Source organism: Rutilus rutilus, assembly GCF_951802725.1.
Source record: "Rutilus rutilus genome assembly, chromosome: 9".
NCBI classification, from domain to species: domain Eukaryota; kingdom Metazoa; phylum Chordata; class Actinopteri; order Cypriniformes; family Leuciscidae; genus Rutilus; species Rutilus rutilus.
Window position 1 is genome coordinate 17,765,042 of NC_140223.1, and position 12,867 is coordinate 17,777,908.

A 12,867-nucleotide genomic window follows, 5' to 3' on the forward strand; every position below is an offset into this window, starting at 1 on the left:
CCCCTGCATCCTCTGTTCCTTCTTTTCCAAGGCTGGAGAAATAATTCTGTTTCTCGATAAAAATCTATTGTAATCCTTCCTTCACCCACCCCAAACTGCAGTGTTGCAGGTTGCTCCTCTACATCCCCAGTCCCATAAGCACAACACTGCACTAAAACTAGTAACAGTTCACTGCACAAAAAACCCCAGAAACAAATTTTCCCACCCCAGACTATTCTGTTGCAGTTTACTTTACTACACTCCCTCGAGTCCCTCCACCATAAGCACTGCACTCAACACAGTGTCACTTTTGTTGTTCATCATATTGTCACTATCCAAACAATTTATGAATAATTAATTAACTGTGTGTGTGTGACAGTTGTCTCTGCACAAGTAAATTCAGACAGAGAAAGATACATATTTTATATTATACCCAGGCAATGGACAAATGTCTGCTCAGGTCTTTTTTTAAAGGTTACAGACATTAACAGTGAGAAGAAAATAAACATGTTTATTTATCGGGACGACACTGGTTCAGAATGAATTAATTTTACTGCTATTTCTTTGCACAGTAGCTAGGTGTCACTAGTGAGCAATGCTGAATGAAGCTTCGAGTAATGAACCTTTGGGTGAAGCAATGGGCTGCGAGGTCTCAGTGGTTCAGGAAGCCTCATTTTGCCATCACTATGTAGAACTTCAGTTCATAATTTGTTTGTTTATTGGCGGTACAGAAAACGACACAGCAACTCTTCGGCATGATTGTCCCGTGTATTTCAATTAGCGCCAAGGCAATGTTTTCCCCCACGGGCTAAATTCACATCACGTGACGGGGCGTTCCCAGACCAACTGGGAGTATTAGTATGTATTAGGCTAAATGAATAAAAATCTCATGATTTAATGAAATCTCATTAAAACTCATTTTGAAGTTCTTCGACCCGCTCATATATGTGCAAAATGCCACTCCTCCACGTGAAGTGGCACTTTTATAATTAAATTTCAAGAAGAGAAGAAATTGTTGGATAAAGTCGTTATTTTTTTTATTTTTTTTTGGTGCACAAAAAGTATTCTCATCGCTTCATAACATTAAAGTTGAACCATAGTCACATGGACTATTTTAATGTCTTTCCTTCCTTTCTGGGCCTTCAAAGTGTTAATTAAATCGCTGTCAATGGAGCCCCTCCTCCTGAGCCATCGGATTTCATCAAATAGTGAGTGAGTAAATTCCTGGGGTGTAAGTCCCTAGGTGGCGTAGTTGACACAAAACAATTATATTCTTTTCAATTATTCCTTTAGATTAAATTGATTCTTTCTTGCCGGCAACTGTTTGGTCATGTTATTGTGAGTTCTTCTGGTTTAAAAAAATAATAGTCTGTCTTTTCCTGAGTACCTGGCTGTGATGGGATGAGTGAAGTTTCCGACCTCTCAATGACTTTAGGTAAGGTGATTTGTTATTGATATCTTTTCATATTTTGGTTGTTTGCTGTTCAGTTAAAAATGAAGGACAAATTAAATATTCTACAGCATGAGGACCTACAATGGACTTAAATAGCCCTCTTACAGTGTGTGATGACAAGATAAAGCAGCGTTGAGATAAAAACTAATTCACAAGATATCATCATAAAACATCTTGTCTGATTCTGAAATGTTGCCATAGCATGTAGCTACTACACATTCAACAATTCAACCAGCTGACTATAACTTGTTTTCATCACTTTTATTAACCATATGAATTGTGAATTGAACAGTCATGTTCTCAAGAGACGTGTCCAAAATCAGATTTTTGGGGGATTGTTCTAATTTGGGATGATATTGGAAATAATTTTGCACAGGATAAAGAATAAACATTATAATATTATGCATTAGAGTGTTCAAACATCTTTATCCGAGCTGAACTATGAGGTGATTCACTTCAGCAGCTTCATTCACAGTGAAAGGAGTACTCGGCCTCTGACTGATCACCTGAAGGAAAAGAAAGATGTTCACATTCATACAACAATGAAAACCTGTAAATCTGAATAAACAATGTGCATCACATGATCAAAACATTCAACGCTGGCATTTTAAATCTTACTTTTTTGATAGTAATCGTACACTTTGACCACAGCTGGCTTGAGATTCTTCACTGGAAGAATCTGTTTCATTTGTATCTGGTAATTCATTGGAATATGTTGTGGGATCTGCAGGAGGAAACAAACACATTAGTCATGGACATTATGGATAAAAGGTTTATGGATCAACCTAATAATTTAAAATAATATGAATGTTGCTGTTTTCTCACCTCCTTCAAATACACAATGACATGATCATCTTTAGAATCGACCCGTTCCACAAGTGGTACGTATGATCCGGAAGAACCAAGCTGTGGGGAAAAGTGATGGTTAATTTCTAAATAGTGAACTCTAGAAACTTTACACATTCTGTGATGAATCACTCAAACACACCATTGATGTATCAGCTGTGAATCCAGATAAGAGTTTAATATCCACAATGACCATGTTAGTCCTTTCCTGTAGACCATCGTATCTGGAAAAGAGCAAATGAAAAGGTTTGGTTCTTAAATGCCTCATATAAATTTATAAATAAGCGAGAACAAAAGCCAGTATAATTAACAAGACTCGGGCTAAGTTTTCATCACTCATAATGTGTCAATAATAAAAAAAATGTTTTCTTGTTTCTCAAGTAAGTGTTGCAGTTTTAAATACTGAGATATGCCATTTCAATTTATTTTGCTTTTGTTTTTATGATATTCAGTAAAGATTTATTTGTTAGTAAATCTTAAGTCATAATCATGTTCAAGTCTTTTGATTTGTAACTGAATACAGATTTTCTTACTTGACAGTGAAGTTCAAAATGAAATTTTGTCCCAATGTTTTGCAATCTCCCTCAATCTTAGCGTCAATGCTCAATGTTTTAGCTTCAGTAGGAGTGGGAATGTTGTAGAACTGAGCCATCTGAGAGAGTCAACACAAACACAGCAGAATAACCACAATGCCAAGAGAGAAAGAGAGAGTGAGTAAATGAAGCTGAACGCACTACAGACCTGCACAGACACACAGGTTGAGCCCTTCACTTCAATGCTGTATTTGGCTGGAACGGTCTGCAGCTGCTTCTCCTGGTACAGTAACTTGTTGTCCTGATTGACATCGAAGAGGTGAGTGTCTCCTGCTGACTGTACAGTCACTGTGCTGGAGCCGTCAGAGCTGAACACTTTGGTGGCGTACAAAGACAGAGCCTGAAGAGCCACCACTGTGTCCTGGGAAATAAATGTGTTCAGTAATGTCACTTTTACTCATTCACACCGCTAATAATGTGTTTGATTGGAGTAGTTTGAGTAACCTGTGTGGAGGAGAATCCTCCATAGGCATTCTGCTGCTTCACAAGCCAGCTGACAATCCTGTTAGCATAGCCCAGATCAGCTGTAGTGACTGAATCTGCAGAGAGAACAGCTAGCAGCACATATGAGCTGATCTCCACTGCCAGAGAATCAGAGTCATCAGCAGATGCAGACTGAGACCAGTGGAGATGAGACCCTTGAGGACAAAAGACACACGCGTAACTCAATGAGCATGACAAAAAAACAATAGTACAGTCATAAAAGACAACAGAAATCATCAGAAACAAACCTCTTACCGTCTGAAATAGCAACATCCTCCAGTTTCTTGAAAAGCTGCTGTCGAGTGTCCGTGTCATTAGTCAGACTGAAAGTGTAGGTGAGCAGAGCAGTGGTGTAAATGTTTTTGACATCCTCAATGACGGACCTCAAGCATGACAAACCTTTACTGACGACAGGATCCTGTGACAAAAACAGAGAAACAGACACTGTGAGTGTCATTTTTCTATTAGTTTATACTGTGTTTCCTGAAGATGAACTTACTGTGACTGGAGTTTCCAGTTCAAGCAATGATGCAGTAATGTAGGCAGTCATGGTCACATTATCATTCACTCCACCCTGGAATATATGAGGATAAATAAAGCAGCACTCAAACTATTAAAGGAAAGTTTATCTAGACAAACTTTGATGTTGGCTTGAGAACGTCTAAATGTTTTTAAAAAGCTTAAACTTTTACAGGTCTAAGATTCCAGGTTTTCTAGATAGTAACTAGACCATTTCTAGGTGTCTGCTATTGTGTTCTAGATAGAAAGAGAGATAGAGAGATATAGATAGACAGAAGTTGACAGACCTTCATTCTGTTGTTGAACAGTCTTCCCTGCTGGATAAAACAGCCGTCTGAATCCCGTCTACTTATTAACCAATTCTTTGCACTCTGAATAATTTCTGGATCAATAAATATGTATTTCTGTGCTCTGCCAAAAGACCTCAGCACAAAAGCAGTCAACCTGGTGGTGTGGAAGATATAATAAAAAATGCCATCAGGTGTTTCATCCATCATAAATATCAAAACGAATAGTTTGAACTAAGAGACACATTCTGTGCGTTTTTTGGGGGGTTTATTATTGTAGATTAGCTTGATATTATTTATGTTTAACAAAAGTAATAGTGAAAATATATTTACCATGTATTTCCATCACCATAACCAAATGTGCTGTATGATCCATCAAAATGCTTGTAGTTCATTTGTCTCTGGTATCCTGTTTAGTGTGATAATGGTTAACACTTCAATGGTTTGTTTGGGTTGATTCAATGTGTCTGATTATTCAACTTTACTGAATGACTTTCAGGTGTGTTGAAAAATGCATAATTTGGTATTTTCTTGACATGATTTATGTCTCTCACCGCTCTTCAGGAAGCCTGTGGCTCTCTCTCGGATGGCTGAGGTGAGCTGCTCTGTGTTCTCCAGATACTGCAGAATGTAAATATTGGGAGAAAGAACGGCCATGTTTTGCTCTCCACAGCCGTACGGCATCCGTAATAATCCGTGAAGATTCCTCAGTGCACGACCCAATATGTCTCCTATAAACCATACACAAATAAAACTCACTAAATGTTATAAGTTCAAAACCCAATCTCCTCATATATGCTTGTATTTGTAAATGTTACCAATGACTGAAACAGAGGATCTGGCTGATCCCTCTATCACATCTTTAGGGAGAGTCAGACCCACTTCCTCTGAGAGACTGTCACCTACTGTATGAAACAGACAGACCATCTGTGAAGTCCCAATAATAATAATAATAGCACTTTGGAAAAGGGAAGAAAATAGCCACAATTTCAAAACTGAACTACTAAACTACATTTGTCATGAAAGGCTGACAAATTTCAGCTTTCTCAATTACAATGTCAGAGACATATGAGAATATTTTGGTTACTGTATATTTTAGCTCCCTCTGTTGGTCCTCAAATTTGGTGTGTCCTAAAAATGTCCGCTATGCAATGTGTACTAATTTTCATGAAGTTAGAGTTTGTCTTTATAAGATAAAGAGCCAATTAGTCTTTACAGACTGTATATGTGAAACATATTGACGAGTCAAAATTCTTTGAGCAACAGTCAATTGAAAAAGCTTCACTGCTTGATCCCCGAAAAAAACTGAACAAAAGCAAAAGGGTTCCAGCATTATTGGTGCTTATACACCAAAATATGAATGAAAATGAAATATTTGCAGACTAACCCTTTGGACACAATAACCAGCTTTGAGTGTCTGTCTTTTCAGTTCCTTCCGCCTGCAGCATAAAATCATACATCATACTGACATAAGCAGCATTAGGATCAAGGGTAAATGATATCTAAGAGACATTTGACGTGCGCTGACCTGTACAAGCAGAGTTCGTGTGACCGTGTCAATGCGTCCTCTCTCTGGGATGCTCACAATCTCATTGTCACACACAGTCTGGGACACCTCTGCCTCTGCACTGACAGTAATATTCAAGACTCCTACAACACAAGACATGTACGTGAAGATACAACAGACACAAACACAGAGAAACAATGATTCAGACTGGAAAACTCACCAAGAACAGAAGGAGTGAGGATCCATTTAAAGGTTTTTCTTCCATTAGCACATAGACAGGATGAATACTGATCATCAGAGGAGGCTTTGAGAGTGTAGTCTGAAGACGGAGCTGGAGTCACTTTAACCTGTCAATCAACCACACATGATTAGAGGCATATTTGATATGATTTGATTAGACTGAGTCTGAAATCTCACCATGATGCACTTGGACAGATAGCTGAAGACAGTGGCCTTCAGCTCAAAGATCTCCCCACGGATGATGGAGTAAGGCAGAGAGAGCTCCAGGAAGAAGGGCTGGAAAACTGTCAGCTGAGCAGGAGGAGCGAGACCCAGACCTTCAGAGGACAGACAGAAGACCTCCGTCTCCCAAGAGGTGATGGTGTCAGGAACCGTGACAGGAACCTGAGCTGATCCAGAGTCCCTGCGGAGGAATTACAACAATAGGCATATTTGATTCTGACCCTGTATTAAATAACAATATTCAGCACACAGATGATACAATAACTGGATTCAAAATCTGCAAAGCAAGCAAGGTATTTTCTGTCCTGTGGGTGTGAGGGGAGATGATGTATTAAAGATAAGTAATAAGATAAATATGATGTTAAATGTACTGATTACGCTTCACATACCCCACTTCAGCAAGTTCCCAGATCCATGTTTCTGGAAAAAAGGTCCGAATCGTCACTGCTGGAGAATGTCTGTCATTTGCACCAAATTCACCCGCTTTTGCATACATCCCTCTCCTTGGAGCACTATCATACATCACTGGAAAAAAAGGTGATATTTTGAAGTTTTGAGTGATATGTATATGTGAAAAGCAAAATAACCAAATCTCTATAGAGTCATAAGTGAACAGCAAACAGAAAGCAGATCATCACTTTCATACACATTATTTTATTTTCATATACAGATTTATTTTAGTGTTGTCAGAGTTCCCTTTCGAAAGGGAACTCGTGCTGCGTCCCCTAGGGGTGGCTATGGGGAATGCCTCCGGCATGACAGGTGTCTGAAGCATGAGTCTAAACTCGACAATTAACTTGACTTTTGCAGGTGGCCGCCTATGACGTCACCAAAGATGAGACCATGAGTATAAAAGGGCATCTGTGAAATACGTCATCCTCTTTCTTGTCTTCAGGAGACCGTCTGTTTGAGTGTGTGTCTAAATAGAAAGCCAAAACTATGGCTTGCACTAGCACCATGAGTTTCAAGAAGTGTGTTCCTCCATATCAGCTTTTCCTAACATCTGATGACACACGTGTAACTGTATGTGTTCTGTGCATGGGCGAGGAGCATGCAAGCTCAGTCCTTGAGGGGGCTGTTTGCGTGTATTGCCAATGCTTTCCCATGAGGAAGCTTCGCTCTCGTTTGTCCCTTTTCTCGAGGGAATTGGGACGGGACCTGCTGCAGCTGAGGAGAGTAGGAGACTGAGACTGTGGTGCTCACAGATGGACGAGCAATTTGTGAGTTGCCAATGCGTTTGAGGAAGGTATGAATATCTCTCATTTGTTCTGCTCGCATCCATCGTTCACAGGCAAACTATGTTGAAGTGGAAGGAATGCAGGAATGTGGTTATGCGTCGATGCCTCCATTTGAAGAGACACTGGCCAGCTATCTCTCGGTAGGTGAGGCATCCACATTGAAGGCGCTGTTTCTGCCACGTTACATCACGGCTGAATGGCAGAGCATATGCAGCAGTGGGTCAGGCTGGGGCGGCTTTGCACACGATGGCTGTGCTGCAAGCCTACCAGGCTGACCTGCTAAAGGAGGGCTCCCCCCTGAGGTGGTGAAGGTGCTGCGCAGTACCAAAGATTTGGCTCTCCGTGTACCGAGCTCTTTGGCTCATCCGTTGAGACAGTGGTCAGGAAGTTTCAGGAGGCGCGCTCTGCGGCTTTCAGGAAGGGGGCTGGCCCGCCCCAGTCTGAGGACTGGAGGTGAGACCAAGCACCGCCTCTCTCACGCTCTGAACATTCTAGAGGCCCCGAGGCTAAATAATATGTGCCTCCTTCGTCCCCTTCCATCCTATGACTGAGGTCAGGAGCTGTTGAGGCCTCTGTTCTTGAGAAGCTCCGGTCTATGATCACGATGCTGGTGTGCACCATAGGGATGAGGACTCCTTTGAGTCCTTTGACTTAGCTCAGCCAATAGAGCTCTCATCTCTACAGCATGGCAGTGTGGGTATACCGTTCCCATAGCGACACCGCACGAGTTCCCTTTCGAAAGGCACCGTCTCAGGTTACGCATATAACCATGGTTCCCTGAGAATAGGGAACGAGACGCTGAGTCCCCTTGCCATGCTTCCAGTATTCCTGTACACATCTCCTTCAGACAAGAAGTGGATGACATATTTCACAGGTGATCTTTTATACTCACAGTTGCACCAGTGGTGACGTCATAGGCAGCCACCTGCCAATGTCAAGTTCATTGTCGTGTTTAGACTCATGCATCAGACCAGTGTTTCCCAAACTTTTTTTTTGGGACACGGCACAATTGTGATAAGTAAAAAAATCCCACGACACACCACTATATAAAAATCTAACAAAATTGCACAAACATGCATTGCTTCAAATGGCATATAAATCTATATATTAGGCTATATTAAAAGTAGTACTCACTTTTAATGCGAAAGCTTAAGTCCGGTAGGAACACAATAAGTATGATATTGTTAGTGATGTTAAAACAACAAATTGACATATGTTAATTAAATACTGTTGTCGAAGTTGGTATTGTGGTTTTATATAGCTATGGTCTTGTATAGCTAAAAGCTAGTTTCTTTCAACTCAGGCTACTTACCAAACTGAAACCATTTTTATCTTTCACTGATTTTGAGAGGGTTATACATGCTTTTATCACAACTCGCCTGGATTATTGTAATGCTTTATATGTAGGTAGGCTTGGGAATCGGTTCCAAGTTCCGGTTTGGAACCGGTTCCAAACGTTCCGATCCATCGGAATCGTACACGTCCACACGTTAACGATTCCACTAACGATTCCTAATTTGTTCCGTTCCGTCCATTCCCGCGTCGCGGCAGGACGTCACAGTATGCGACTGGATTTGGGCTTTATGCACAGCTGAACTACTTCCTGAACTTCAGCCAGCTCTTTGTTTCCTGTCTGCCATTATTGGACAAACTGATTAATCCAGGTGTGTCTGATTATTGTTACTGAGGTCAGGCACACCTGGATTAATCAGTTTGTCCAATAATGGCAGACAGGAAACAAAGAGCTGGCTGAAGTTCAGGAAGTAGTGCAGCTGTGCATAAAGCCGTGCGATATTTTTTTCCCCAGGATGGTAGGAGAAGGTACCGCCTTTTTCGCCTCTGATTGGCTAAAAGGGCTCTCCTCCGATTGTTTATTTGATTTAGCCGTGAAACGTCATCTCTGATGAGAGAGAGAGAGAGAGAGAGAGAGGTGGTAGTGGTGGTGATGCTGTCGGCTCGCGCGCTAGTCTGTTTTGATCTTCTTTACCGCCAACAGAAGTAAACAAAGTCAATCCAACAGTGTGATAAGTGCGTGCCGTCAGATTTATATTCCAAGTTCACATTTTCATAGCCTGTTTAGATCGAATCCATGAACCGCATTATTACACCGTTTTCTAAGGCTACGCAATCACTGGTGATCCCAGATTATTTTAGTTCAAAATATGTTTGAGCTTATATATCTCAATATTAATAACAGTCTGGTTAATTTTGAGTCTTGAACTATAAACTCTCAAGTGTTGGCTTTCTAAATGTATGTGTGTTATGTTTCTATTCAGAATTACTTATGAGCAGTAACCTTTTTATTTTGGGCATTTCATGTATGCAGCACTTGCCAAAATTGGGGGTGATGGGGAAGGGGTTAAAACAATTTACAATCATAAAATAGCAGAGTGCTATCATGAAATCGTAAAGGCTGTGATATGCGCCAAAAATATATGCACTGTTTTTTTTGTTTTGTTTTTTACAGAGAAGCACGACGCTTTAATTATTTACATGCGTGCAGATTGTTAAAAGTAACTCGCTCTGTTCATAGTAAACGCTGCTCCACACATACTCAGTCTCCTCATGTGCTGTTTGTTTAGGTTTCCGATAATGTACGTTTGGGAATGCAAAACCTCGGACGCATGTTTCATATAACTGTCATCATTTAAATGCGTGTCAGCATCTCAGGGGGGAGCACAACAAAAATGCTCAAATTAAATACCAGGAGTGCACTATATTTGACAGCCTGCGCTCCACAAACAATGGTAGGTTAGCTTATAAATTATATCAAAACATTAATGCTAGATGTAAGTAACCAATGATCAGCCTGGAGAGATCAAGGATCCTCCCAGAAAAAGCAGACATGCTTGTTTTTCTGCACAAGAACTGCTAGAAATGTTTTTGTGAAAACAATAAAAGTTAAAGTTAAAATGTAAACCATGATGCGTTGTTTATTCTTTTATAGTTTAGCACACACGACTAAGTGTGATTACAATACAAAGCTTTGTTTTAGAAATGTTTACTTTTTTTTAAATTTCAAAGCAATCAACTTCTGTATTGATATTGCACACTTTGTTCTCTTACGAGAGGTTCTCTCGTATTGCATAAGTTGCTTACGCTACGGGTAAAGTCATCTTTTCTCGAGATATGAAGCCAAAAAATTATCCTTAATTTTTATAATCTTGTCAACGCAGTGCAGCAGCAGGCAGACCTAGAGCAGGCTATGTAGCGTGCTCATTGGCTGCCCTGCGGCAACTGCAGCAGCCTACCACTGAGCCTGGCGACCTGCTAAAGGAGTCACAGCCCGCCAGAAGTGGCGTGGTTAAGCGTATAAAAGGAAGGCTCGGAGGCTGGTTCACTGATTTTCGTCTCTTCAGCGAAGCTCTCTGCATCGCTGGACTCTGAGAGAAGCCGCCGTCGAATCAAGCGACCAGCAAGCCGAGGATAGAGTCTGAGGAAGCCGGTCGTCTTCGCCGCCTTCAGCCATCCGTGCCTGCTTCGCTATTCGGCGATAGTATCCTTTTACTACTGTGCTTCACTGTGTGCTCGCCGCCGCGACACACTATTCTAAAAGAGCGCGAGGCGTTTGATTCAAAATGCCTCGCATTTCCTGCGGCTCGTGCAGAGCCCTGCTCAGCGACAGGGACCGCCACGTGATCTGCGCTCTCTGCCTGGGACGAGACCACGCAGCCCTCGCTCTCTCTTCGGGGGGCTGCAAATTCTGCGAAGAACTGTCGGTGTCGACCCTGCGGGCTCGACTCGCCTCGTTCAACGCTCCCGCTGTCTCTCCGCCTGCCTCCACCGGGCCACGCAAGAAGAAGCGCCGCTACCAGAGGCCACCGGAGCCCGATGCAGCAGCTGAGTGCTCGCCAGATCCCTTCCCGCGAGCCTCGCTCTCTCCTTCTCCGCCCCCCTTCTCCGACGCGCAGCTGCCGGCTCTCGCCCGCACTGCCGTCGCCTCAGGGGATGAAGCAGACGAGGCTGTTATCGGCGACAGCTGCTCTCTTCTAGCCTCGGACAGCGAAGAGTGGTCTGGATCTCACCGCTCCGCCTCCTCTTCGACACGGCACCGCTTCGACACTTCGTCTAGCAGGTCCCGCGCCAATGTCGACGCGGAGCTTCTCCGCCTCCTCACTAAGACGGTCGACCAACTGGGCCTCGAGTGGTCCCCACCGAAGGCGCCCGCGCCCAACCGACTCGACGGGTGTTTTCTGCCTAGCCGCCGCCAAGCGCCTGCCTCTAGGTCAGCACCATTCCTGCCTGAGCTTCACACCGAGCTCTTGAAGTCTTGGAGCGCCCCCTTCTCCGCTAGACTCCGCTCTCCGGTCTCCTCGACCCTCTCTCAAGTAGACGGGGCCGTCGAGAAGGGATATACTCAAATCCCCCCGGTAGAAGAGGCTGTCGCAACGCACCTTTGCCCGCCATCCGCTAGATGGCGCTCAAAGTCTGCCCTGCCTTCCAAAGCCTGCAGGACCACATCAGCTCTCGTCGGCCGTGCCTTCGCTGCCGCCGGCCAGGCTGCTTCCGCCCTGCACTCGATGGCTGTTCTCCAGATCCTTCAAGCCGATCTCCTCCGCGAAATGGACGAGAAAGGCCTGGATCACGCTGTCCTGACGGACCTGCGCAGCGCAACGGATCTCTCGCTTCGCGCTACAAAGTCCGCGGCACAAGCCATCGGGAGATCCATGGCTTTGCTCACCATCACCGAAAGACATCTTTGGCTGACGCTCGCGGATATGAGCGAATCTGAGCGCGCCGTGTTCCTCAACGCCCCGCTCTCCCCCACCGGTCTCTTCAGCCCAACGGTAAGCGGAATTGTGGATCGTTTTTCTGAGGTACAGAAGGCGTCGCAGGCTATGAATCTCTTCCTGCCCCGCCGCTCGAGCTCAGCTGCAGGCCACTCTCAGAATCAGCCTCCTGCACGCAGCTCGTCACAGCGCTCTTCGAAGCCTCCGTCTTCGAAGCAACGACAGGGCGGCCGCCCTAGATCGCACTCGACCAGCCGTCACAGACCGCCTCCCCCTCGGGGACCCCGGCCCAAGATAGCGCTGAAGCCCGAGCCCGCAAAGTCCTCCTAGCAACCGCAGGGAGGAAAATACACCGTCAATACACCGTCCTGCCGTTCGGCCTGTCTTTAGCACCCCGTACATTCACGAAGTGCATGGACGCGGCTCTCGCTCCCCTGTGAAGACAGGGGATGCGGATATTGAACTATCTGGACGACTGGCTGATACTGGCGCAGTCAGAGACAGAGCTCATGTCTCACAGAACAGCGCTCCTCAGCCATCTGGAAAGCCTGGGTCTCTCGGTCAACTGGACCAAGAGCTCTTTACTACCCAGTCAGTCAATTTCCTTTCTGGGAATAGAACTGGACTCGGTGGCTATGATGGCCAGATTGTCAACGAAGCGCGCGCGCCGCATTCGACATCTCGACGCGTCTTTCCACACAGGCAGCCGGGTCCCGCTGAGAACATTTCAGAGAATGTTGGGCCATATGGCCTCAGCTGCAGCTGTGCTC

General features: G+C 44.1%; 1 protein-coding gene across 2 annotated transcripts in view; it reads right to left on the bottom strand.

Moving 5' to 3' along the window:
• Positions 1–1,405: 1,405 nt before the first annotated feature.
• The window catches only part of LOC311296946 (alpha-2-macroglobulin-like), a 37,146-nt gene continuing 25,684 nt past the window's right edge, over positions 1,406–12,867 (bottom strand). Inside the window, exons 17-34 of one of the 2 annotated variants that reach the window (XM_084418960.1) lie at positions 6,519–6,654; positions 6,085–6,310; positions 5,888–6,014; positions 5,689–5,810; positions 5,548–5,599; positions 4,979–5,062; positions 4,715–4,891; positions 4,494–4,569; positions 4,161–4,317; positions 3,854–3,928; positions 3,610–3,772; positions 3,316–3,509; positions 3,020–3,232; positions 2,812–2,930; positions 2,421–2,502; positions 2,258–2,338; positions 2,051–2,156; positions 1,406–1,938 (exon numbers count right to left, since the gene is read on the bottom strand). In XM_084418960.1, the coding sequence (XP_084275086.1) occupies positions 1,898–1,938; positions 2,051–2,156; positions 2,258–2,338; positions 2,421–2,502; positions 2,812–2,930; positions 3,020–3,232; positions 3,316–3,509; positions 3,610–3,772; positions 3,854–3,928; positions 4,161–4,317; positions 4,494–4,569; positions 4,715–4,891; positions 4,979–5,062; positions 5,548–5,599; positions 5,689–5,810; positions 5,888–6,014; positions 6,085–6,310; positions 6,519–6,654 (2,231 nt within the window). In that variant the 3' untranslated portion in view covers positions 1,406–1,897. Of the gene's footprint in view, positions 1,939–2,050; positions 2,157–2,257; positions 2,339–2,420; positions 2,503–2,811; positions 2,931–3,019; positions 3,233–3,315; positions 3,510–3,609; positions 3,773–3,853; positions 3,929–4,160; positions 4,318–4,493; positions 4,570–4,714; positions 4,892–4,978; positions 5,066–5,547; positions 5,600–5,688; positions 5,811–5,887; positions 6,015–6,084; positions 6,311–6,518; positions 6,655–12,867 lie in introns of both variants that reach the window. The other variant, XM_084418959.1, reaches the window with a different exon arrangement.